The sequence below is a fragment of the Thrips palmi genome, unplaced genomic scaffold, assembly GCF_012932325.1.
Source record: "Thrips palmi isolate BJ-2018 unplaced genomic scaffold, TpBJ-2018v1 HiC_scaffold_4, whole genome shotgun sequence".
NCBI classification, from domain to species: domain Eukaryota; kingdom Metazoa; phylum Arthropoda; class Insecta; order Thysanoptera; family Thripidae; genus Thrips; species Thrips palmi.
In genome coordinates this window covers 9763302-9787397 of record NW_023144631.1, presented here as the reverse complement: position 1 = coordinate 9787397, position 24096 = coordinate 9763302, and the positions used below count along the sequence as shown (strand labels likewise).

The 24096-nt window shown below is 50.4% G+C and overlaps 4 protein-coding genes across 9 annotated transcripts; 2 read left to right on the top strand and 2 right to left on the bottom strand.

Annotated features, from left to right (window-relative positions):
* Positions 1 to 100: 100 nt before the first annotated feature.
* Positions 101 to 2799, bottom strand: LOC117650063 (zinc finger and BTB domain-containing protein 17-like). Of its 4 annotated transcripts, none has more exons than XM_034393347.1 (6): positions 2646 to 2779; positions 1862 to 2161; positions 1728 to 1769; positions 1550 to 1618; positions 1415 to 1462; positions 101 to 1282 (listed from the first exon to the last, which is right to left on the bottom strand). In XM_034393347.1, exons 3-6 carry the CDS (start codon positions 1764 to 1766, stop codon positions 269 to 271), a joined length of 1170 nt encoding a protein of 389 aa, XP_034249238.1. In that variant the 5' UTR covers positions 1767 to 1769; positions 1862 to 2161; positions 2646 to 2779; the 3' UTR covers positions 101 to 268. The 4 variants fall into 4 exon arrangements, with proteins under 4 accessions (XP_034249238.1, XP_034249235.1, XP_034249237.1 ...); XM_034393344.1 differs by having other exon boundaries at positions 1415 to 1468; positions 2646 to 2778; XM_034393346.1 differs by lacking the exon at positions 1862 to 2161 and having other exon boundaries at positions 2646 to 2799.
* Positions 2800 to 7117: 4318 nt separating this feature from the next.
* Positions 7118 to 9207, top strand: LOC117649230 (DNA repair protein XRCC3). Its single transcript, XM_034391781.1, has 5 exons — positions 7118 to 7851; positions 7930 to 8268; positions 8347 to 8489; positions 8573 to 8785; positions 8864 to 9207. The coding sequence occupies exons 1-5, from the start codon at positions 7803 to 7805 to the stop codon at positions 9074 to 9076; spliced, it is 957 nt and encodes a 318-aa protein (XP_034247672.1). The 5' UTR covers positions 7118 to 7802; the 3' UTR covers positions 9077 to 9207.
* Positions 9087 to 12235, bottom strand: LOC117649229 (BRCA1-associated RING domain protein 1-like). Of its 2 annotated transcripts, none has more exons than XM_034391778.1 (9): positions 12048 to 12235; positions 11840 to 11955; positions 11491 to 11682; positions 10717 to 11416; positions 10442 to 10638; positions 10085 to 10294; positions 9899 to 10008; positions 9713 to 9825; positions 9087 to 9631 (listed from the first exon to the last, which is right to left on the bottom strand). In XM_034391778.1, exons 1-9 carry the CDS (start codon positions 12204 to 12206, stop codon positions 9290 to 9292), a joined length of 2139 nt encoding a protein of 712 aa, XP_034247669.1. In that variant the 5' UTR covers positions 12207 to 12235; the 3' UTR covers positions 9087 to 9289. The 2 variants fall into 2 exon arrangements, with proteins under 2 accessions (XP_034247669.1, XP_034247671.1); XM_034391780.1 differs by having other exon boundaries at positions 12138 to 12235.
* A 141-nt stretch (positions 12236 to 12376) lies between these two features.
* Positions 12377 to 18176, top strand: LOC117649228 (protein FAM91A1). 2 transcript variants are annotated; one of them, XM_034391777.1, is made up of 16 exons: positions 12377 to 12448; positions 12770 to 12854; positions 12971 to 13180; positions 13257 to 13438; positions 13520 to 13620; positions 13708 to 13867; positions 13956 to 14104; positions 14227 to 14407; positions 14487 to 14752; positions 14897 to 15060; positions 15172 to 15320; positions 15398 to 15461; positions 15540 to 15805; positions 15891 to 16132; positions 16232 to 16301; positions 16404 to 18176. In XM_034391777.1, the coding sequence occupies exons 1-16, from the start codon at positions 12377 to 12379 to the stop codon at positions 16500 to 16502; spliced, it is 2460 nt and encodes an 819-aa protein (XP_034247668.1). In that variant the 3' UTR covers positions 16503 to 18176. The 2 variants fall into 2 exon arrangements, with proteins under 2 accessions (XP_034247668.1, XP_034247667.1); XM_034391776.1 differs by having other exon boundaries at positions 15888 to 16132.
* The last annotated feature ends 5920 nt before the right edge of the window (positions 18177 to 24096 follow it).

Here is a 24096-nt window from a genome sequence, read left to right as displayed (position 1 = left end):
CCTCAACATTTGTCATGGTGCCATTCCTGCGGCAAGCTCACCGGGAAATTTAAATTGAAAAATGACTCGGAGTTTCGAGGGGAAATAATAGAGAGGAAACGGCAGAGGAAAAAACTTATTGCATTTATTAAGAAATAAAAAACAAGAATAAAATTACTGGCGAAGAAGTGGTCATCACTCTTAATACAAGGAGAACTGACCGCTCAATCGTCAAATAAAAGAAACAAACATGTAATATATGCCATATGACAGTTGATTGGTAGAGCGACTACTCCTCGCGGTTGCAGCTGGATTGCTCGGGTTGCTCGGGTTGCCGGGTGTGGCCCGCGGTGCGCCGCTCCTCGTGCTGCGTCCTGCACTTCTCCGAGAAGAAAATGAACTTGCACGGCACAGGTGCCACTTGTCCGCGCGTCAGCCTGCACCGCAAGACTTGGTGAAGCTTGTCCTTGTGCACGCTCTCGATGTGGGCCCTTAGCTTGTCCGCCGGGCGGTGGGTGCGGAAGTCGCAGCCGGGGTAGTCGCACTGCGTCTTGGCCTGGTACAGCAGCTCGCCCTGGGCGTTCAGCCCGTGTATCGTCTTCATGTGGCGAGTCAGGATCGTCCTGCCACTGAACTCTTCTCCGCACTCGGAGCACTTGGGCTTCAGATTCTTGTGGACGAGATTCTCGTGTCGCCGGAGGTAGTCCCTTCTCTTGAACTTCTTGTCGCACTGCTCGCAGCGAAGGTCGCACTCTAGAACTGGGGAGCGCCTCTTCGTCCGCTGCCCAGTTTTCTTGTTCGTCGCGGCGGCCGGCCGGCGGCCTCGCCGTTTTCTGGCCGTGGCGTCTTCCTTGCTCCCGGCGGTCATGTCCTTCTTGGCGGTGGACCTCGTGCGGCGGCCGACTCGGCTGGGGCGCTCGCAAGCAGTCTCCTCGGCGGGTGGGTCCGTGGCGGCGGAGGCGGCGGAGGTGTCCATGGCTTCGTCGACTGGGGATGGAGGGCTGCTGGGCTGGGCTGCCACCAAGAGGGAGGCGAGGGCGAGGATTTCGACGACGGGACTGGCAGAACGCGGGCTCTCCGGCATAGGAGAAAGTTGATCAGTGCTGGAGGAGGTGCCGCCGCCGACAGGACTGGCAGAACCCAAGACGTCCACATAATGTTCTGTTTTGGGGCTCTCCGGAGCAGAAAGTTCAATGGCGGCAGAACGCAAGACCTCCAGATAATGTTCTCTTTTTGGGTTCTCCGGATCAAGATCATCGCAAATCTGTATCCAATCTTCATCGCTCACGAGCTCTGGCGAGGGCTGCAACATAAGGAGGGAATGCCAACACAATTATTGGGATGTATTGTCTCGGTGACGGAGGGGTGCGACTCAGGAGGCCAATTCCACCCCCACCTCCCTTTTCCCCTTTCCTTTTACAGTGCAATAACTTACCGGCCTCTGCACGCAGAGCATGGACTCCTCCTCCGATATGCCCGTCCCCTGCAACTGGACATTTCAGATTTTATTTTCTTGTGGTGTTTCCATGTGTGAAACTCATCGTTCCTCCTCCGGAGATCGAGGACTTACCCTTTGGCTCAACTCATCCACTTCGATCGCCATCGGCTGCGACCACATGGGATTGTTGGAATTAGAGGCCTGAAATAGGGGAGCGGTTCGTTTATTGCGCGAAGGACACTACCGAAGCGACATTTCTGGTTCAAGAAACACGCAAAAAGCTCTCTGGGTTTCGTCGTACGAAACTTACCAGGTGGCCTTGAACAGCGTCATCGGGCTCCACAGACATTTCCTGAAAAAAAAAGAGAATTATTTTCGTTATTGTACGCAACACGCCTTTAATTATTTATTTTTGTTCGATCCTATATATTTGTTGGTATTCACTTGTTGCTGTAGTTGTTTTTTTTTTCGCCGTGAAGGCGCACCGACCAGGGGGACCCCAGGGGGATGTCGTGAAGGACCTATTTGCCCCGCCGCCCACCCCGGCCACCACGACGTTCTGACCGCCACATCTGATCACGGTTCAATGAGAAGGGTCTCCCGGAGCGAGTTGATACCAAAGTGATGCAACATGCACCGGCAGGGGCAGAAACGACGTCACTCCTTTCCGGAGGTGCCACGTCTCGCATCACGCAGTTGCCGCTCACCCCTGTGTGTCTGCGTGTGCGAGCGGGAGGATGCATTCTTGGCCCGGAAAATGAGAGGGATATCAAGTCATTGCTTCAACTTGGATTTTTTTTATCCTAGGTTCCTAGGTCTCACTTTTGCGCGATACGATAGCACTGATGGATGCACTTGCACCAGAGGAAACTTTTGAAAAATGGCGTCGTTTCAGCGACTCGCGCCGGGCGGGGCTCACATACTTGATAATTTCACACACCCGCAGTAAAAGCACTAATTAAAACTGCCAACTGACGAGGTCGATCGCCAGCACAAAGGGAGGCGGCTATCACGCCGAAACTATTCACACTTCGCACCGCCTAGAGAGCCTAGCGTCCCAGAGGCGGTGCGAATAGTGACACTCGCGACCCCCAGGGGCAGAGAAAGAGAACGGGAGCACTGCACTGTTTCTTGGCTTCACTGGAAGGATGCACTGGACGGCGTCCTGGAGGAGTTTCACACCCACACACTCGCACACCCTCACACACAGGCGCGCACGCGTTCGTACCTCCAAGCGAATTTGCGTTCGAAGTGCGGGATGTGGTGCCGGTACAGAGAGTGCAGTGCCTCACACGACTGTGTCCTCCAAGCGCAGCTGCACCACTGCGACGCCGGCCGGCTTGGCCACGGCTTGGCGACCGCGTCCGAGCTAGGCCCGAACCCCTTCGACGTCCACGTCTGTGTCTCGCGGCCCCCCTCCACACCCGCGTGTCCTTGGCTCCGCCAATCGGAACGCAGTCAACGCAGTGCGCGCAGGGCTGCACTGGCCGGGAAGCCCCCTGGCCGCCTCTGGCACTCCCTTCGCGACCAACCTCGCGAACCAAAACAAACAAAAAATAATAGAGGGCATACTTACACCATGCGGAGCGTGGCGCGCTTCTAGAAACTTCCTCAGAAGGACGCCACGCCGAAGGCCCAAACCCGACACAACCCCTGTTGCATCTTGCGGCTGTTCCTGGGATCTTCTAGTTTGGCTCTGCGCTGCGCAGCGGACTGATCGCGACCGGCGGTTCCGTCGCTTTGTCTCTCTCGCACTCATTGGGCGCTCCGTAAGAGTGCGAGAGAGAAAGAGCGACGAAACATGGCGCTGAATCTCTCCGCGCGCCCTGGCCGAGGCCCTGGCCGAGGCCTAGATGGCTGTTGCCGACGGCATGGCGGCTCTTTCTTGGGACTGGCAGGTGCGGTGCCGCGAATCACGTGCTACCCGGCAGGTGGGTGCATGGCGCTGCACGGCGCTGCAGCGCTCCAAGAGGCCAGAGAGGCGCCGGGCGCGCCGGCACGGCGAGGCAGATGCGTCGGCGACGAGACGCGCCGGTTTGCTGACGCACGCGGTTTGCTTTTATCATTATATTATCAGGTGTCCGGTCGGCCGGCTCCGTTTTGTGCAAATTAATATTCTCCGGCACACCTGGGTCATGCCTGGGTGACACGGCACTGGCGAAAGCCTTCGCGCCGTGGAGGGGAGAAGGGTTTCAGCCCCCCGGACAAGGGTGGATCCAGATCCAAGGGGGGGGGGAGGGGAGGGGGCGGTCGCAAAAGTCACCACCCTACAGGCCACTTTTTGCCGCCTTGAGGAGGGGCGACGCCGCCACCCCCCCCTCTTTCCCCTCTCTGGAAACCGCGCCTGCTGCCATGCGGGCTGAAAAATTTGGCATGCACAAAGTCGTGTGAGGCTACGCACAATATTGTATAGAGACACATTTACTTGTAGGGCCTTCGCTGAAAAAAGAGTGCCATCCTGCTATCGGTCTGCACGGAAAGAGGACTCACGCCCTCGGTGAGACTATTGCGGCCACAAGTAATCAGCTTAATCCTTTCGCCTTTCGTCAAGAGCGTTCTCCCCCCCGCCTCCCCCGCCGGGACTGCCAGCAGTTGCCCACTGGGAACTTTTGCTGCTGCACTCTTAGCCTTCCAGGCTGTCCCCCGACTCTAGAGAGAGTCCGAAGAATCGTCTCGTCGCCCTGTCTCTGTCGCACTCTCGGGGCGGCCCGTGCACGGCCCGTGTGTAGGGCTAGGGCCAAGAGAGGCAGATAGCGACGACGCGAGTCTTGCGAATCACGCTTCTGATCCTTGTTTGTGTGCACTTCCTGTCGAGTGGCGAGGCGAGGTGGCTGCGGCGCTCGGCCCCGCCGCGCCCCGCCGCGCCCCGGCCGCCACCACGTCAGCGATCAGGAGCCAGCCGACCAATGTGCGACTTGCTCCGCTATGAGGAAAAGTGGCAGTCTCCCCCCCCCCCTCCCACCCGCGGCCACCCGCCACCCGCGTCTGGCGCGTGAGCGTGGGAGATGGGGGAGTGGGGAGGGGGCGGGGCGGGGGGAATTCGCGGGCCGCCCGACACAATGGCTGAAGCCGGCTGCTGAAGCCACGCTGCAGCAGCATCGGGAAACAAATGCCCGGCTCGGCCCCGCGTTGCCAACGGCGCCAGCGACACCAAACGGCACGCGACGCGAACGGCCGAACGGTCTTTGGGTCATCGGGCGAGCAAAGTGGCAAGCAGCGAACAGCGGGAAGAAGTCGAGGTAGAGGCTAGAGGGGCCTGTACAGTACCCGACCCGCGCGGGCCGAGGTTGAGTCATAACAACAACATTGGGTCAGGCCGGGCAGCCAGCTGCGCGGTAAAGCCAGCCGACGAGCCGACTTCTTGAACGAACCTAACCTAACCTAATCAGACTGTCGGCTGCGCCAAGCCACCGTTCGCGCATCCGCATCTCTCGACGAGCCACCCGCGAAGTTGTCACCGACGGACAGACCGTCTTTCCGTGCCTGTAGCGCCTGCGAGGTAGGCCACCCACCCGACCCGCAACACACCGTCGTGGAGACGGTGGCCTACCCTGCCGCCGTGCTGACGGCAGGGGCGAGGTAGGCCACCGTCTCCACGACGGTGTGTTGCGGGATTTGTCAGTTGCCTACCTCGCAGGCGCTACAGCGCGACGTGCGCCGGAACGAAAGCCAGACTGCGGCGTTTGCAGCCACACGCGGGGGCGTCGCACTTGTTGCGCGTTCACCGCTGCTCTTTGCCACAACCAGGGCTCGTGCCGAGGTTTTAAGGTTTAAGGTTGGACGTTCAACAAACGGCTCCGTCAAGCATGAGCCTCCCACTGTTACTTAGATGTCGCGCGAGAGGCGCGCTATGCGCTCGGCCGGCGGCGGCGCGCCGTGCATGCCGATGGCGTTCTCGTGTGCGTTTTCTACGGTCCGAAGCCGGACTGTTTCAGAGCGCCGCCGCGCCCGCCGCCCTCCGTCTCCCTTCCGGTGTGGGTGGCAGCCTCCTTAAGGAACACCACTGTTCCCCCGAAGAGGCACTCTTTTCTGTCTCTGTTGCAGGTTGAGGCCGGTTGAGACAGGTTAGAGATAGCGGGGCAAGGGGAGCTGTATTTCCGCGCCCCCCCCCCGGTCGATGACAAAGTAAGACGCGCCGGAAGAAGCCACTCGACACAGTCGCGCATTGCAGATATCGCTGCGTCTCTCTCGCCTCCAAGGGCGTGCAGGGGGTGTGAGAGAGACAGAGAGAGTAAGGAGACGCTGTGCGGTATCAGCCAGCTAACCTGAGACGGGGCAGCCCAGCAGGCCCAGCCAAGGCTGCCAAGGCTGCCAAGGCTGCCAAGGCCCAGCGCGCCCACCCTAGCCGCCTGAAAGGTAGGCAAAGAGTGCTACTTTGACCCCCCTTAGGTCGCCTCTGGATCCGGCACTGTCATAGGGCGTCCCCAAGGGGTGCGAGAGGGACGGAGCGACGAAGCGACCCTTCGCAAACACCCGCCCGTTTGCGGAAACCAATGATATACGTACGACGTGTTGCCACCGGCCACGATACCGCGAGGAGCGGGCTGCCGCCGCCGCCGCCCATGATACAGAAAGACCGCGTCGTCATTGCGTCTTGGTCTCTCTCTCTCTCTCTCTCTCTCTCTCTCTCTCTCTCTCTCTCTCTCTCTCTCTCTCTCTCTCTCTCTCTCTCTCTCTCTCTCTCTCTCTCGCACCCGCGGTCCCCATGGAAACTAAGCGACGGAACGATTCTTCGGAATGAGCGGAGCTGCGCCGCGCGGCCGAATGGGCCGAATAGCGAACGCGGAGAAGTGGCGAGCCTAGGCTAATCTGACCCCGACCTTTGTCGCTGTCTCTCTCACACACTTACGAGACGCCGCATGAGTGCGAGAGAGACAGAGCGCGACGCGACGGTGCTCGGAAGCAGCCTCGGCATAATCGGCACGCCGTGGTGCATAGGATTCTCTCGTCCGGGCGCGACATGGAAGTCCCATAATGGAACGACGCAACCGGACTGGTTTTCGACTCGCAGTGTGCCAGTGTCTCTGGACGGCGCAGTAATTCGGTAATTCCCGCAGAGGAGAGCTATGCCATCTATGCGCCTCGCGGCGAGGATGACGCTTCGCCTGGGTGTTCGGTTCATTCGCGACTCGATTCGCGACGCGACAGGGGATCCACCACGCGATGACTCATCGGCCTTCCGTCCGTGTCCGTACACTGTGCAGCCGAACAGGCGCGGTTCAGAAGGAGGAGGGTTGACCGCCCCTGTCAGACTCTCCTAGGGCCTAGTAATCAACCCGTAAGACAAGCCCGTGGGCCGTGGGCAGGCAAATGTGAAAAAGTTTCAGTGGAACGATGACTATGAAAACAGTTTTGGCTATCTGCAAAGACGCCTCGTGTCTGTTGCTGCCGCGCTGCCGCGTCCAACGACTCGGTTGACTCGCCGTCATGCATGCCGTCTTTCAAGTGCAGGCAGCACTCTTTCTTGGCACTCCTCTCTATGTAGACTGATTCCGAGCGTCGTTTTCGTCGCTGCCTCTCTCGCATCTCTACATGACGCCCCAGGAGTGCGAGAGAGACAGAGCGACGAAAACGACTCTCGGAACGAGCCTCCTGGCTTATCGCTGCCCCCCCCCCCTCGCCTCACCGCGAGCCGCCACGAGGAGTTTGCAGAAATTTGGCGCGGCTTCATGAGCTAGCCAAGCGCCCAGTTTCGGGAACGAAGACAGTTCTTCGCGAGGTTTAGGCAAGTGCATCCGCCTAGGAGGTAGGCAGAAAAAGTCTGTCACTTTCCGCCCCTGCAGCCGAAAGAGGCAAAGTTTCGGCCTTTCCCCCTCGCCCGGTCCGCACCTGAACGACGTCGGCTCCGTTGTTATCGTAGACACGTGTGCTCCTCGTGCGGGACGGAAGGAAAGGGGGAAGGGGGCGCGAACTCGCATTCTCCCCCCGAAAAAGTTTTTGCTGGAGCCGGCCCGGCCGGCCTTGTCACGAACTTGCGCTAAACTCAAGTTTCTGCGGACTCAATACAAGTAGACTGGATCCACGCTTATCTCCTATCATCGCCCCCGGACTTCCGGTGAGAGTGTATCAAGCTCAAGGGCACTTCCCTTCCCGCGGCTCTCCGTCCACCTCCTGTCCTGTCGATACTGCGTGCTGCGCCTTCCCTGCCAATAAGCTGCGTCTTGCGAATACCATCGTTATTGGCAGGCCAAATGAAAGCAGAAGACGTCCGCGGCAAGCGTGGATCCTTTGAATGGATCTTGTCAGTTTCACATCCATGGAGTGAAACTCTTTGTTGTCGCGCTTTTATATGATCGAGTGTTGGGTCATTATCAATTAGCTCAGTCAGTTATGACGCTATTGGGCTGATAATTATGCGTGTTGTCGATATTGGGGAGTATTGGTTATGGCGGGAACTAAACTCTCAGATAAACATCAGGAGGAGTTGAAGAAAGGTTTGTGGTGACTAACTACGTTTATTTCCAAAGATAAGCAACAACTCCGAAATAATATTTCAATTTTTGTCTCCTTAGCTGATATTAGAGGTCCAGGTGCTGTCCTTCAAGTTTCAGAATTTGGCCTTTTGCGGATAGGCTCGTTGAATTCTGCTGAAGCTGACTCACTATCAACCTCTGCAGCAGCAACTGTTTTAAACCCAGGATTTACAACTGCTCTCGAATCAGAAAACTCACTTGAAAAATGGAAACGTCTTTCTACGGGATGTCATATCCTGGACCATGCATTAGGAGGAGGGTTTCCAGCACGAGGCATAACAGAGTTGGCAGGTGAAAGTGGGTGTGGTAAGACACAATTGTGTCTTCAGCTGTGTTTAGGTGTCCAGTATTCTCAGTCTCAAGGTGGCTTCAATTCAGGTAACATACTTATAATATCACTGCTTTTTCTTATAATTTTCCTAAAATAACAATTTAGGGTCTTGCTCTAAACTACAGGTGCAGTATACATATGCACAGAAGATTCCTTCCCAACAAATCGTCTTCAGCAACTATTTCACACATACTCACGAAGGAGAGGAGTTTGTGGTAGTGCCAAAAACTTTGGAGATAATATATTTATTGAACACATCGCTGATGCTGTAAGTAATTTTGTTCTGTTTATTCTTCATGGTACAGTTTTTAATTAGCATTATTTTTAGTGATGTTGGATCTTAATTTAAAGGCAGGAATGCGACAATGTGTTTTGGGACGTCTCCCTAAGCTTATGACCAGTCAGAGAGTGGGCTTGATTGTGATAGATTCTGTTGCTGGGATATTTCGTTCTTCCTATGAGAACAATGAAATAAGAAACCGAGCTGAAGATATGAGAGTTGTAGCAGGGCAATTGCATAAAATTGCAGCAGAGTATGGAGTGTGCATCATCTGTGTAAATCAAGTGAGTAATTGATCAGTTAGAGGAGTATCTCAGTACTTTCCTATGTACTCAAAAAGTAAAGGTTTATTTTCCTTCCAGGTTACTGCATCAGATGGCCCTGAACGATGTATACCTGCTCTTGGCTTAGCTTGGTCCAACCTAGTGACAACACGGATCCAACTGCATCTTATGGAACCAAATGGGATAGATGGTGCACCCCACAGGTCTCTACAGGTCGTATTTGCTCCAGACTTACCTGAAGCAACAGTACCCTATACTGTTTCTGAAGCAGGTGTATTTGGTTTGTCATGAGAAAGATATGCTTATGCTTAAAATTTTAATGTTACCAGAGTTATTTTTTAAATATTAATTTGAGGGCAAAAAATATCTTAGGGATTGACTGTAAACACCATCATGAAATAAAACATAACTAACTACTGTAAGTCACCCTAAACATGGTGAACTGAATATAAAGTTTAAGCTAAACAGAAACACCTGAATTGACTTATTAGGAATAACACTTGCCTAAGGATCTAAGAGCTGCCAGTTTAATACACAGTTAATGAACCATTCTACTGGAAGCGTTTTACAATGTTTCATATTATACTTCATTTCAGGTTCCCCTTTACCGGGGGAGTAAAGTATGAAGTGTGAGGTAGACACTAGGGCACCATTTCTTGGAGCATGGTATGGAACTGTTTTCTCTGAAGCGGGTATGGCTTCTGGGTCAGGTTGGCGTGTCAAAACAATACCAGCTCCAGCTTTAATGAGAGCAATTATATCAGCTCTGGTTAAATTACAGTTGGTTAAATTGAAGTGTGCATTATTGGTGACATAAAAGTGGCACCCATTGAATAATCTCGGCAGCTGTTGAGAGAGTAGGAAGTAAATGAATTTCTACTATTTATTAAAAGATTTACTTCTACAACATACTGATGCAGTACATACCTGTTTCAAGGAATTGGTTCGACTAAGTTTAGGTGCTTCTGCATCTATGAAATCTGTGATGCCAGCAAGTTCAAACCTATCGTCTTGTAAATTTCTCTCACCAAGTTCCAGCCCTAGGATACAAAAGAATTAAGGTTTTAAAAGAAAAACAGACAGAACAACACAAGAACATTAAAAACAACTTACAATCTCTATTCAAAAGGAAAGTGCCTTTCAATAATGCTGACAATAAATCCAGGGATGGTGGGCAAGAGCCTTCATCATCAGAGGCAGCAACAAAATGTGTTACATCAGGACTGAAAATGACGATAGGCAAATAATTTTAGTACAAGGACACTTTTTCATATCAAATATTAATTTTCATTGGCTTACCCAAATGCTGGAACCAGTTTAACATTTAAAGTTGCGGCAATAGTCTGGAGTTGCTTTTTTTCATCAGAAGTAAGACCATGGTCTCCATACAGAACTGCTTCTTCTTGGACAAGAGCAGACTTTAAAGTATTTGAATCAGTTTTGGGAGATGCTTCTACCTTGCTTGAGTTGAGAAGAGCGTTTTTTAGTTCCTTAGATATAGCTAGATCCCTTAAAAATGAAAGCAAAATAATTTTTTTAAAAAGATTGACAATCTAAAAATTTGACACTGGGTAGCACAATCCAATAACTTGCTAACATGCTCGTAGTAAACAGCATGATTAGGATAAAATGGTTAAAGTGAAAATATGTACTCACAAAGGAGTGTTGCCGTCTGATGATCTAGCATATATGTCTGCACCATGAGCCACAAGAAGTTTAACAATCTCAATATGGTTATTTGCGACAGCCTCATGAAGTGGCGTCAAATTTCCAGCTCCAGGAACATCAAGGAAAGCTCCAGCTTTGACTAAAAGTTCAACCACTTCTGTGAATCCATGATTTGCTGCCTCATGCTGTAAATTGAAATATTTTATCAACATAGGAATGTGTCATTTAAAATTTATGTTTAATCAAGATTATATTTCTCTTACAAGGGGAGTCCAGCCTGCATTGTCTTTAGTGTTAGGTGTTGCATTGGCTTCCAGTAAAGAGCGCACACGGGCTATATTTCCTTTGATGCAAGCAACATGTAGCGGGGTCTCACCCTTGTGGTTTTTCTTCGCAAGTTCTCTTCCGGGTGTATTACTTTTTCTTGGAGTCGACTTCACAGTAGAGTTCATCTCTTTGGTTTTAGAGATGGAAGAAACATCAGACAGTTTATTGTTGCTCTTTCTGGGCTTCTTGGGAGTAGCAAAACAATCGGGTGAAAATTGTTCATCCTGGGCACCTGTCTTCTTGCTTCTTTCTGATGCTGTGGATACAGCTGCATCAATGCTTAAGCTTCGGTCCAAACCAAGTTTTGTCTTTTTGCCAGGATTGTTCTTTTCCAGACAGTCCAAAGATTTTTTCTCATTACTGATTTCAGACTTCTTTAATGCAACCGGTTTTTTAGCCCCTTTCAAAGATGGTTTTCTGCCTCTGGATGGTTTAACAAATGGTTTCTCAATTTCCGACTTAGCAGGAGATGCTTTGGTTATTGTTGAGTCTTCCTTGCCTTTCGGAGGGTCTGGTTTAGATCCATTTAGGGGACTTTTATTAATTCCCACGGCACTGTTGTCTACACTGTGCACGGACTTACTGCTGCTATTTTCCATATTTGGTGCACGAACAGCAAGTTGACAAACAGCTTCTCTGCAATTTGTTAAATACTTACTCATAAATACGTTTAGAATTGTAAGCCTTGTGGTGGAAACTTAAACACTCACCGTTCCCCATTTATAACGGCAGATAAGGTCTGAAAGCATCCAAGGACAGCAGTGACTATCCGATCGGGTACAATTTCTGATGGCAGGGAAGGAACATTGCACGAACCGCATTTTGACCCAGCTTCTTTGGCACAATGGCCACAAAAGAAATGGCCACATCGATAGCTAACGGGTTCTGTGAAAACTTTGTTGCTAAAAAGAGGAAAAGACAACAATTAAATAAAAATGATAAAGGGCTCTAGTAATATCATTCTCAATCATCTTTTTTTAAAATGCTATGTGGTCTTTTTGTGTACTGCTAAATAAAATTCAGAAAAGTAAGAGGTTACACACGGCACTAAGATCCTACCATGTCCAACACCTAAGTAAATCTTGCAAGTCTGCCATGGCTGGCTTCAGATTTTTCCAACCCGCACTGTCTTCTGAACTCGCTGCCATTGTCAAAGAAAACAACGATAGTTCAATCTGAAAAGTTCAATTTGACGGCATCAACACCACACCATTACACTAAACAAAACTCGAAACAATCTTTCGCGCCATGCTTTGAACAGTGCTACCAACTGACGGAGTCGGAAATACACCCCTCTAGACCAAGACCGCATTAGCAATGCCGTCGCAATTGCAAAATTAAGATTAAGTTCACGCACAAAGTTGATGCATTTTATTTTGCATGCCAGTAGCTGTGTAGCACTGTTTATAGTCACAACTACAAGCATGGAGACCCCCTGTCACTATGCTGCAAGGCCGCGCTTAGTTTTTGTTGTTTTTATGTTTTTTGTGTGTTTGTGTGTGCTTGTGAAGTGGTGACGTGCCTTGAGGTTACTTCCAGTTTTTACTATGTTGCTTACAGTACTTTTGGTCTGAGTGTCTATGAAACACTACAGAAATGAATAACGACGTGGAATTCCACATCCGCCAAAATCATGACTGGAGCAAGCTTCCGTTTAACGTCAAACAGGTAAGATAAAATCTACACCTTCCAGTTCGTCTGCTAAGATACAACTGTCATTACTTTACTTGAGCCTTGAGCTAGAAGGTAAACGCTGCCTTATTGGTCGTTTCACATTAATTGAATTTCTACATTTTGAAGTCTCATTGTGTGGCTTGGTGACATTTTATCTATGGCACCTGACCAGTATTGTTGAATGAATCTTGCAAGTCTCCTTCCCCATTGTTTATCAACTTGACTAGATTAAAGTTTCAATTCGTTTGTAATGTCATTGACTTTTACTTGATTTTATCCTTACTCTTTTTCTATTTTTTCCATGTTTTGTTTCAGCGGCTGGGCAATTCTCAGAAGGAGTACAAGAAATGTATTACATTTTTTAGCATTAAAAACCAATTACGATTCAGAGGCAACTTAGGTATGTTTTTTCTGAAGTATAAGTCATCTAACTTCCGTTTTTTATTTCTGAAAAAAAAAAAATGATGTATCTCACTCAAAATTCTGTTGTGAATAATATTTGTATTTCCATTACAGTGCAATATGTCAGGAAAGATGAAAAGAGGTACTATGAAGAACTACTTGATTACTCTCAACAACATCTTATGCTGTACCCATATCATCTTGCCGATGTTATGGTAAAAGGTCTGCGAGTAACACCATTTCAATATTATTTGAATGTAATGGGTGGGATCATGGAGCAGGAGCGCTCTTATGACTCTCTTCCAAATTTTACTGCTGCAGATTGTGAGTAAATTGGTCTTGCCTGGTTTATTGAATTACTTAATAGGATAGGAAGACATGATATTTTACTTCATTGCAGGTTTGCGTTTATTGGGCATTGGTCGAAATGAATACATTGAGCTCATGAATCAATGTAGGTCAGGCAGAAAGCTTTTCCGGCGCAAAAATGTCAAAGACTTACTGCCTCCTAAACCCGTAGACATAACCATGGAAAGTTGGTGGTGCGTTGATGTTGGCTACATCACAGAGGAAGACATAAAGGTGCCCTGATCTTGTCTGTTTTCTTTTCTCTCCTTTTTATCCATCTCCTTTCATATGGTTTGTTTCTTTCTCCATACACAGTTGGTGTCTGAAGCAGAGGTTGCCATAATTGACAAAATAATTGACATGGGTAGTCAGCGAGCAGGTGACTTAGATTACTACCTCGTACATTCTTTATACAAGTATGAAAATTATACTGAATCTTGGTCTTCTTGCTATGTATCTTATGGTATGATAACTGATTGATTTCACTTTAAATCCGATTGCAGGAAAGGTCTTATTTATTTAGATGTTCCCATTGATGATACAGACTTCATTGTTGTGCCTCCACTGGAGGGGTTTGTCATGAATAGAGTCCTAGGTGACTACTTTGAGACACTACTGTACAAAATATTTGTTTCAATTGATGAACACACATCTGTTGGGGAGGTGAGACTTTTCATATGATTGCTCATAGGATCATGGTTCTTCAAAGTATGAGAGTTATCTGATATTTATACAGTGTATTTTCCTTTAGCTTGCAAGTGTTCTTCAGATTGATGCCCATCTTGTCAAAAATGCGGTTTCTCTTTATTGCCGATTAGGATTTGCACGGAAGAAAGTCTCTGAAGTCTGCAGTGCTCCTACTCACTCTTCATGGAAACAGGCTGCCTCTGAAGGAAAAAAGTCAGTTTTAATCATCAAGATTTGAAAATTAACAATCCAGTACTATATTAATAAAACTAATTTTATCAGAAACAATGCACTGCACCCTGGATTTATGTAGGTATTATTCTTTACTGTTTTAGAACTGTATCACCGCCTGAAGAACCTTTACTTGAAGAGATAAATGCTGCTCTAGCTGATGCTGATGGGTCTAGCGGTACAGAGGAGAGTGAAGCAGCTGTTGCACAGCCTCGTGCAAAGCGTATTGCATTTCTATTTGACTCAACTTTAACAGCATTTCTCATGATGGGAAATTTGTCACCAGTAAGTAAACACAACTAAGCGTCTGCCATTTTTTAAAAAAATCTTAAAGTGTTTTGTTATCATTTGTTTTGTTTTCTAGGGCCTCAAAAATCATGCTGTAACAATGTTTGAAGTTGGAAAGCTACCTGATGAATCTTTAGATAGTTTTCTACTTGAGCTTGAAAAAGTTTCTGTTGAAGGCAATGAGGGAGAGGGAGAAGCCCAAAGATATTTTGACCATGCTGTTATTCTTAGGTCTACTATCTTATTTCTTAGACAAAATCATTGTTTGGATCTTGTACGGTGTGAATCCCTGCTTTCTCTTGACTTTGCCACATGCACAAGGCTACTTAATAAAAACTATTTGTAAGTCTTGATTTTAATTTTTTATTCTCAACATATTCTTGCTATTTTAAGATGTCCTGTGATATAAGAATTATTACTGAAGACTCACAAATGAAATGGACTGACCTAAAAGAGTAGAAGTGATTTGCTTTTCTTATTTTTCAGATTACTTGTGTCGATGGCTCCCCTAAGCCGGGAAATTAGGCCTATCACCAGTATGGAACCTCCACACCTTGGCCCAGCTATCCCTGAAGTCAATTCAGCATGGTTTAAATTATTTCTCTATCAAAAGACAGGATATGGCCCACCATCACTTTTGCTTGCAAAGGGTAGGCTTCATATAACTGATTTACTGTTTTAAAAGTGAAATCGTTACTACTTACACCCAATAAAAAAAATCCTTTTAAACCAAATAAACATTTTAAAAATTCTTCCCTTAGGTACAAGATTAAAACGAATGCCAGGAATGTTCCGCAATTATGATAAAGTTTTGGTCACTACTTGGGGTCATGACCCTGGCGTTTTGCCTGTGGCTAACATTGTTGTTACTTTGAATGAGGCTCTGTGTCATTCTTCAGTCCTTGTTCAGGTGTGTAGGTGGCGTGAATGATGCCTTGTAGTTTTGGATTTACCATAATTTATCTAATAGTGAAAATCATATTTCAGGCATATGGTGTCTTGAGAGGGGCTGAAACTGCACTTGTGCCGTTTCCATTTACATCAAAATCAAGTAAGCTGTCTACATGAGCACATCCTAACATATCTGTACTGTGTATGTGACATAATTCTTCATATTTTAACCTTACAGCAAAGAAACCCCTAGATTGGCAAAAACATCCTGCAATATTAAGACTGTCCGATCATGTTGATCTTAAACACAACTGTGGGTTTGTGACTATGGTGTCATTAGGGTCAAATGACTTTGTAGGGAAGAAAAATGAGACCTCAAACATTACTAGAGTGATTGGATTGGCTACGGAATGCCAACATGATAGACAGCCAAGTCCTGTAAATGGAATAACCAACCAAGAATGTGCAAACATATTGCGCGAGGAGTTGGACAGTTTGAAGCAAGTAAGAGCAAATGAAATGAAAAATATTTTGTAACTTCTTCTTCATCACACTCAGTTCTTTGCTCATGACTTTTTTGCTGTAGCAGAACGGGGACATGAATGCTGAAACTTCACAGTCAGTTGGCCCAGATAGTGAAACTGTATCAGTGGCAGATCAGCTGGCTGGGAAACTTAAGCTGAATTTACCCGAATGCCAATCAGACTTTCCAGAGGCATCAGACTCCTGGACTTTGCTTGATTGTTGTTTTGGTGTTCCCCTATTTGATGTGGAAGCCAATAAACTTATTTGTGAATCCATTATTAGCTGTGGCTTAGGAGAGCAAGAAAGGTAGCTATTTTTCTTTTTGGTTTCTGTTTCTGAATGTAGCTGATTGGTACTCAAGGGTTGTGTGGTCTTTGTATACTATTCTCTTCTATTTCTTTTTAGTTTGAGTAACCTGAGAGCCAGTGGTGAGAAACTAGGATCCAGCCTAATGGAGTTCATAAAACAATTCCAGGTAAATCAAGTTGAGCACTTTTTTCTTCTTTTTTAAAAAATGCTGTTTTATATTTCTGGTTGTGTATGACTCACCATGATTTTCTTTGCCACCTTTTCTTAGGATGATATGCCTTCAGTTGGCTCAGAACCACCTATAGCTCTGCCAACGCAAAACCTCATTTTCTATCAAGGAAAATTAGATTACTGGGATGGAAAGTAATCCTATTTTAAATAGCAATTTATCAGCACATGATTTTAAACAAGTGTATCTTATTTTACGTTATCTGTGGCATTTAAAAAAAGAACTAACTGAAAGAGATAGTTTTACATTTATTAAGGTTTCTAATAATCATTTCTCATTCATGTCAATCAGGTGATTGTGATCCATAAGAAAAAAACCAATGGGCAGTTTTTCTTTTCATTCCATGTTTCATAGAACTTAACTAAATTGTTGTGTTTTCATGATATTGGTGTCAAATCATACTTCTGTGATAAAGTTTTCCCCCTTTAATCAAGTGGAGAAAATAACAGTTTTGATGCTATTGATGTACCAAACCGGAGAGATAGTGTGGTAGGAAATTTCTGGTTCTTACTCTTTGTTCCATTCCCATTCAATAAGTCATTTTTAATTACTTTCATTTTAGTCATTTTGTAAATGGTAAACACCACCACTTCTTCCCTCACTCATCACCACAGCTTGTAGCTCTTTGGCAACTTTTGAATGTCTAGTGATGTCATTGTGATTTTTGCTCCCAAGTTGCCAATACATTCCCAAGTTGTTAAGCTGGTCAATAAAAGCCATTTTAGTGGGAAATACTTTTATGATGTTGGATCTGTTATTGTTCACAGTTCTTTCATTTGTTACATATCACTTGTAATTTCACACTGTGCTGTTGTGAGGGGAAAAAATGCTTTTTCACTAAAAAGTTGTTAAATGTTGAATGTGCCATGAGAAAGGGCGCCCTTTCTCATGAATGTGCTGTTTCATTATTATTATTATTATTATTATTACTATTATTGCTATCATTATTATTATATGTGTGAATCAAATGTATAGCTGTTGCTACATTGAGATGATAAGAGTATATTTTAATTTTAAAATAAAACTACTTGCGCTGGTCTGTGTTTTTTTTTTTTAATGCAAAGCTCAATTAATGTCAAATTTTGATAATTATAAATGTAAGTGTTGTGGAGCTTCTAGTCAAAGTGCTTTAAAATTAAACTCCATAACTAGTGATTTGAAACATTCATTTGTTTGCTTTAGGCTTTTCTCTCTGTTATGGAAAAATTATCCTTATTATTATGGCCTAAGCTGACCATTGTATGTCATTGAAGGCTTTCGTTTTTCTGTCTAAGATCTCTTGCGTAGTCTTTCATTTATGCATTCCCATTTTTTAGATACTGTAGTCTCAATGCTGAGATTTTCCAGAACGATTTCTTTGCCCAGGCAAACATGGTCTGATGTCTCTGTGATTGTTACAATTTAATTGTTATAGCTTTTTAATTCAGTAAACTTGTCAATTATCTCACAGTCGATTGCATGTCTACAAAACGCATGGAAATGTCCTTGTAATTTCATTGTAGTTAACTACTAAAAGCAGCTCCCATTGAATAAAAAGTGTTCTAAGCTTTTCTGCAAAGGCTTCCTTTAAATATTAAGTAACATTAGCTGTAAGTCCATGTAATGACAGCTGCTGAATTCAATGTGATAGGCTGCAGGTGGTGCATTAATTATGCTCTGAACCAAAGTTATTAGCCGGTTTGAATGATTTTATTGCAAGTTGTTATTTTTGTAACCATTGTTGCTGTTTGCACAAAGTGAAATGAATTAATTGATGCCGCTACTTTTATACGTGGTATGATATTAATAAAGTGTTTTATACCCTTGCTGACATTTCTCTGCTTCCTTTCTTACTCCATCCCTGTCCCTCCAAGAAGCGTGGACGTTGTCGGGCGGAACCCGGAACGATGCGCGGTGTTTTGAAGCAGCGAAGCAGCGGACAGCTCCTTTGGCCGCCCGTTTGCAGGCTTTGCGCACCTTGGCGGCTACTCCCCCACTTCTCCACACTGCAGGGAAGGCCAACCGCCTCCCTCGGCTTGGCTTCGGTGCACCTGGGCACACGCGAAGCACGCGAACGTCGCCCTGTCTCATTCGGTCGCGTGGCATTGGTAGCAGGTGGAAACCCCAGAGGTTTTCATGTGGAACCTCTTTGGAGTCCGTTCCCATCATTGGGCCACCCTCACCCTCAAACAAAAGACAGGGTGGGGATCCCCCTGGAAAAAACAAGGAAAATTTTAAAGGAATCCGTTTTTGAACCCGGGATTCAAATGGCGGCGACCGACGTCTTAGCGGTCGCGACCATGCCGTTCAGCAGGGGTGTGGGGTGAACCGTTAGCAACCCTGGTGGGTTCGGCGGGCTTGGTGCAGGCATTGGCGCGCTGGCACGCGGCTGGGCTGGCACGGTGGCCGAGGGCCTAACAGCCTAACGGCGTCGCTGCGCGTTGCTGCGCGTTGCTGCGCGTTGCTGCGGCGGGGCCGGGGCTGCCGGGGCTGCCGGGGCCAGGGGGGCCGCGGGGGTGGGGCGAGGCGGGGCGGGGGCGGCTGGCACTCGCAGCACGCCGCACCGCACCAGTCGCGCCGAGACCCGCCACGGAGCAGGACACGACGCGCGAGGGCACCGCTGGGGCACCGCAGGGCACAAGGGCACCGAGGGCACCAGGGGCAACACGCCAGGGCATGCCCGGCCTGCCGCGTGCCGTGCCGAGGTACCGCGCGTGCGCGTGTGTTGTTGTCGTTTGACGCTACTGTTGTTGTTGTTGTTCGCGGTCGTGTTGGTGGTAGTGGTGTAGTGCCGGCGAGTGGCAACCCTGCGGGTGGCAGCCCTGCGAGGTGACATCGAGGACGGCGTCGAGGAAGCGACGGCGCGGACATTAACAGGTGAGCTGCACTGGCAAAGTTGGCATTCCCTCGGCCGGGGCTGGCGGGGCTGGCGGGGCTGGCGGGGCTGGCGGGGCTGACCGGCCCCCTCCCGCGGAGGCGCGGCGGCACGGCGGCACGGCGAAGGCCTCCCCTCCACGGCGTAGCTACGCGTAGTGGCGCAGGGCTTTGCGTAGGGCCCCGCGGCCGCGGCCCCGGCCCTGCGTTAGCCCTACGTTAGCCCTGCGGTGTCGTGGCTGGCCTCCGTAAATCTGCCCTTCGCCCACCGCGCTGTGCCGGTGCGCTGCCCGGTCTGGCCGGCAGGGCCGGCAGAGCCGGTAGGACAAGGAAAGGCTGCTTGGGCTTTCCGTGGAAGTGGATGGCTTCCTTCTCCTTGTCCGGGCCATCCGGCTCTGCCGGGACGCTCCGCACGGCCCGGTGCACGGCCCCGGCGACGCCGAGGCCCTTTTTAACGCGTTCACTGCGGCGGGGGTTTAATGTTATTGGATCAAGGCGTGGCTGTGTGGGTCCACCATAGTCAACGTGTGCCAATGTAAAGAAATACGTTTTAAAAAAGGCTTCCATTGCGTCATTCCACCTCCTAGGAATATGCCGCCATGTGAGCAGGGCAAAAAACAAAAAATCAAAATAAAATACAATTATAAAAACGGTATATTGGAGGAACTATGTAAAGCTGAAAGAAAAGCATGCTTTGGTTAAGTAAAAAGTGGCAAAAATGTGTCTTAATTAAAGTAGACCTTGCGGTGGACACAGGCCGAGCTGGGGGTGTGGCTGTTGGGCCCTGGGTGGCGGCTTCACACACTTATCGTCGCCCTGGCTCGGCTCCCTCCCCCCTCAGCTGGCTCGGCTGGCTCGGCTCGCGTTTACGCTGCCCGCGCACGCGGTTCGGCCACAACGCGGGCTGCGCTAGCTGCGCTGGCACCGGTTGGGACCGGCTGGCTCGAAGACTCGCGAAACTCGCGGCGCCACGGTCTGGCCGGTCTACCCTTCGCTCCTCTCCCCTCTCCGTCCGGCGCGAGGCGCGAAAGCGGCGAGGCTTTATTTCGAGTGGCCCATCGGCCATCGTCTTGCCGGCCACTTGCCCGGCCACTTGCCCGGCCACTTCGCACCGGAACGGTTACCCTGCCGTCCTCGATTTACGTCGCTTTTTATTTAAATACACGGCGGGGCGGGGCGGGGTGGGGCCTGTTTACGGCGCTCTAATCTGGCCTGACGCCGCCGGGGTCGAGGCCGGCCGAGGCCGTCAGTCCGACCCGGCCTGGATCGAGCGACGGGGATGGTCGGATGGTCGATGGTCGGATGGCCCGGGGCTCGGACTGCGAGCAGGCGGAGCAGGGCGACAAGGAGTGATGCGAGGCGCCACGCCAGCCAGCGCTAGCTTGCGTATTCGGAGGAGCCTCGTCTCTTTTTCATGCTGTGCAAATGACACAACAGGCGCCTCCTCCACCGCGACTCTCGGATTTGAAGAAAGCGGCGGAGGTGTGAGTGTGTGTGTCTCTGCATATATGTGTGTGTGTGTGTGTGCGTGTTTGGGAAGGGGTGGAAGGGGGTGGCGCCTATACTTCTCATATTGAACGCCCCAGCGGGTCAAAGCGGGTTTCTCTCCGCTTCCGAGCGAAAGAGTCTGAAGGCACGGGTTAACGGGATTAAGGGCTTACGAAGACTTAAAGGCTGTCAGGGCCCGCTTGCGCCGCTCGCGCCGCTCGCGCGTTAGCCCCCTGAAAGTGTGAGGGCGGCCCGGGGCGCCGAGGCCGAGGGGCGCCAAGGGGCGATACAGGCGATACAAGGCGGCCCGGTCCCACAGTGTGTCCCACACCACTCCTACGCCGTCAAACGGCCACTCGAGGCGTCATAAGCCTTCGAGATATCGAGAGATATCGCCCTCGGCATGCAGCCCGAGTGGCGCCCGGAGGCCGGAGGGGCTGTGGCGGGCCGTGCAGGCCTGTGTGCCGCGGAGGCTCTCGTGGAGGCTCTCGTGGAGGTCCTTGAGCGGAGAGGACGTTGTGAGGCTTGAGTGCGCCCCCACACCTTCGCGGGCTGTCCTGTGCGGTCCTGTGAGGGTCCTGTGCGGTCCTGTGAGGGTTCTGTGCGGTCCTGTGAGGGTCCTGTGCGGTCCTGTGAGGGTCCTGTGCGGTCCTGTGAGGGTTCTGTGCGGTCCTGTGAGGGTCCTGTGCGGTCCTGTGAGGGTTCTGTGCGGTCCTGTGAGGGTCCTGTGCGGTCCTGTGAGGGTTCTGTGCGGTCCTGTGAGGGTCCTGTGCGGTCCTGTGAGGGTCCTGTGCGGTCCTGTGAGGGTTCTGTGCGGTCCTGTGAGGGTCCTGTGCGGTCCTGTGAGGGTTCTGTGCGGTCCTGTGAGGGTCCTGTGCGGTCCTGTGAGGGTTCTGTGCGTCCTGTGAGGGTCCTGTGCGGTCCTGTGAGGGTCCTGTGCGGTCCTGTGAGGGTTCGTGCGGTCCTGTGAGGGTTCTGTGCGGTCCTGTGAGGGTCCTGTGCGGTCCTGTGAGGGTTCTGTGCGGTCCTGTGAGGGTTCTGTGCGGTCCTGTGAGGGTTCTGTGCGGTCCTGTGAGGGTCCTGTGCGGTCCTGTGAGGGCCCGGTGCGGTCCCGAGAGTGCGCACTCGTGCCGCGTGCCTTGCTGGTCCCCGAAGGTCCCGTGAGAGTTGGAGGATTATGCAAAGATGCTGGGGCTGGCTCCGTTAGGGTCCCGCGGGCCGGGTCCTTTGAGGTCCTGGAGGCCGCGCATGTGGGCACTGTAACACGCGTGAGGTGGGTGCCGATGGCGAGGTGGCCAAGCCGTGGCCGAGCCACGGCCGAGATAAGGGAGGGAAACCAATAAAAGAGAGAGACGGAGAGACGTGTCGTCCCTTTTGTTCGTCCGAAAGACCGGCAAAGACCGTAAAATGGAAGGCCGCCTCCATCAGGCTCGCGGTGAGAGTCCTCTCCGTTTTGATTTCTTTTTAACGCGCCCTGCGAATGAGTCCCTGCCGGCAAGGTCCCTGCGAGGTCCCTGCAAGGACGTGCTGGCGCTGCTGGCCCGAAGGCCCGAATGGCTTGGACGGGGCCTGCCTTCATGCCGTGGGCCGTGGCAGGCCGTGGGCCGCTGTGCTGCACCACCACCACCTTGGCGGGCTGGCGGGCTGGTGGCGCCGGGGCCCGTAATTTAGTGGTAGGAGGCTAGGGCCACGGGGCTCCCGTGGGATCTGGGCCTCCCAGCCCTATATAGCCTTCACCCGGAAACAAAGAGGCATAGGCGGGCCAGTCCGGGGGACAGAGGAGAGGGGGGGGGGAGGGGTTGTTTCATACGCCACGGCGCGCCACGGGCCGCCGAGAACATATTATTTACCGGGCCTTGAACCCGTGGAGTGTATAAGGGAAGCGAACCTAGCCGAACACGGGATCACCGGCCATAGCTTCCACTCACCCCGCCGGCGCGCCGGCCCGCCGCCGCGACCCGTGTAGCTTTCTGTCCATTTTGATTGCGCGCTGCAAGACGGCCGGCGTGATTCATAAATAAGGCAGGTTCGCGTGTGCGTGTGTGTGTGTGATGAGGTTTTTGCGGTTTTTCGGCCGTCTACGGCGCAGCGATGCTGCTGGCCAGGGCGCCGCGCTCTGCCGCGGTCAGGACCGTACTTTGGGGTTGGGCGCAGGCAGGCAGGCAGGCAGGCAGGCAGGCAGGCAGGCAGGCAGGCAGCCCCTCGAGGGGCTTCACCGCCCCCCGACAACATGGCCGAACATGATACAGCTAACTATATTCTGACACGACCCTGCGCCGGTCCCGGCCCGGGGCTGCCATGTCGCGGGCCGCGGTGTCCAGGCGCGTCGTTTTGCTGGGGCTGCGGCGAGCTTGGCGGCGAGCTTGGCGGCGAGCTGCGCGGTGCCGGGGCTACCCCAACCACCTCAACCAGCCCCTGGCAACTCCCATGCCCGGGCTGTCCACACGCTCGCCGCGCTTTTCCGAGCGCCGGAGCGCTGGCGACGCCGTTCCGCGACATTATAAATTGCAGAAAATATTGAATATCAACTATTAGAAACATATGATGACCTCTGGGCGATGTAAAATTTCACGCAGAATCGTTTTCTGTACTCAGTTTGCCGATATAATGAACGGATGTGGAAATAAATGCGAAATAAGACAACACTATGACGCCCGTTTTGCCCGCCGCATATTTCCCTTTTGTTAATGCAAAGAAACCATAACATTTAGAGGCAAACGGGCACTTGCAATCGAAAGATCACACTTTTTACCTTGGATTTTTCACTATGGAATGAATGCGAGTCCGCTGGAACGATCAAAAAGGTCGAGAAAGAAAGACGCGTTGGGAAGAAGAGGTTATGTTGCCCTAATTCATCAATCCCGTTCTTTGAGTTACCGTAAGTGTTTCAGCGGACTCGCATTCATTCCATAGTGAAAAATCCAAGGTAAAAAGTGTGATCTTTCGATTGCAAGTGCCCGTTTGCCTCTAAATGTTATGGTTTCTTTGCATTAACAAAAGGGAAATATGCGGCGGGCAAAACGGGCGTCATAGTGTTGTCTTATTTCGCATTTATTTCCACATCCGTTCATTATATCGGCAAACTGAATACAGAAAACGATTCTGCGTGAAATTTTACATCGCCCAGAGGTCATCATATGTTTCTAATAGTTGATATTCAATATTTTCTGCAATTTATAATGTCGCGGAACGGCGTCGCCAGCGCTCCGGCGGTCGAAAAAGCGCGGCGAGCGTGTGGACAGCCCGGGCATGGGAGTTGCCAGGGGCTGCCTCAACCCTGTCTGGGCGGTAAGCTCAGTCTGTCTCGGTGCAGAGCCACCCGCTTCACCACTGTCAGGACCCACATCGCCCGTGTCGTGGTCGTTTGCCGTTTCGGTGGACTCGTCCTGTT

Bases quoted from the DNA above. Each gene is read 5' to 3' on its own strand.
- LOC117650063 (XM_034393343.1), bottom strand. From the start codon at position 1,766: ATGTCTGTGGAGCCCGATGACGCTGTTCAAGGCCACCTG. The intron at 1,619-1,727 runs GTAAGTTTCGTA...CCCCTATTTCAG, and splicing joins ACGCTGTTCAAGGCCACCTG to GCCTCTAATTCCAACAATCC. The intron at 1,469-1,549 runs GTAAGTCCTCGA...TGAAATGTCCAG, and splicing joins TGGATGAGTTGAGCCAAAGG to TTGCAGGGGACGGGCATATC.
- LOC117649230 (XM_034391781.1), top strand. From the start codon at position 7,803: ATGGCGGGAACTAAACTCTCAGATAAACATCAGGAGGAGTTGAAGAAA. The intron at 7,852-7,929 runs GTTTGTGGTGAC...TTGTCTCCTTAG, and splicing joins TCAGGAGGAGTTGAAGAAAG to CTGATATTAGAGGTCCAGGT. The intron at 8,490-8,572 runs GTAAGTAATTTT...CTTAATTTAAAG, and splicing joins TTGAACACATCGCTGATGCT to GCAGGAATGCGACAATGTGT.
- LOC117649229 (XM_034391778.1), bottom strand. From the start codon at position 12,206: ATGCTTGTAGTTGTGACTATAAACAGTGCTACACAGCTACTGGCATGC. The intron at 9,826-9,898 runs GTAAGTTGTTTT...TTTGTATCCTAG, and splicing joins TTTCCTTTTGAATAGAGATT to GGCTGGAACTTGGTGAGAGA. The intron at 9,632-9,712 runs GTATGTACTGCA...CTCTCTCAACAG, and splicing joins GAACCAATTCCTTGAAACAG to CTGCCGAGATTATTCAATGG.
- LOC117649228 (XM_034391776.1), top strand. From the start codon at position 12,377: ATGAATAACGACGTGGAATTCCACATCCGCCAAAATCATGACTGGAGC. The intron at 13,181-13,256 runs GTGAGTAAATTG...ACTTCATTGCAG, and splicing joins AAATTTTACTGCTGCAGATT to GTTTGCGTTTATTGGGCATT. The intron at 14,408-14,486 runs GTAAGTAAACAC...TTTGTTTTCTAG, and splicing joins TGATGGGAAATTTGTCACCA to GGCCTCAAAAATCATGCTGT.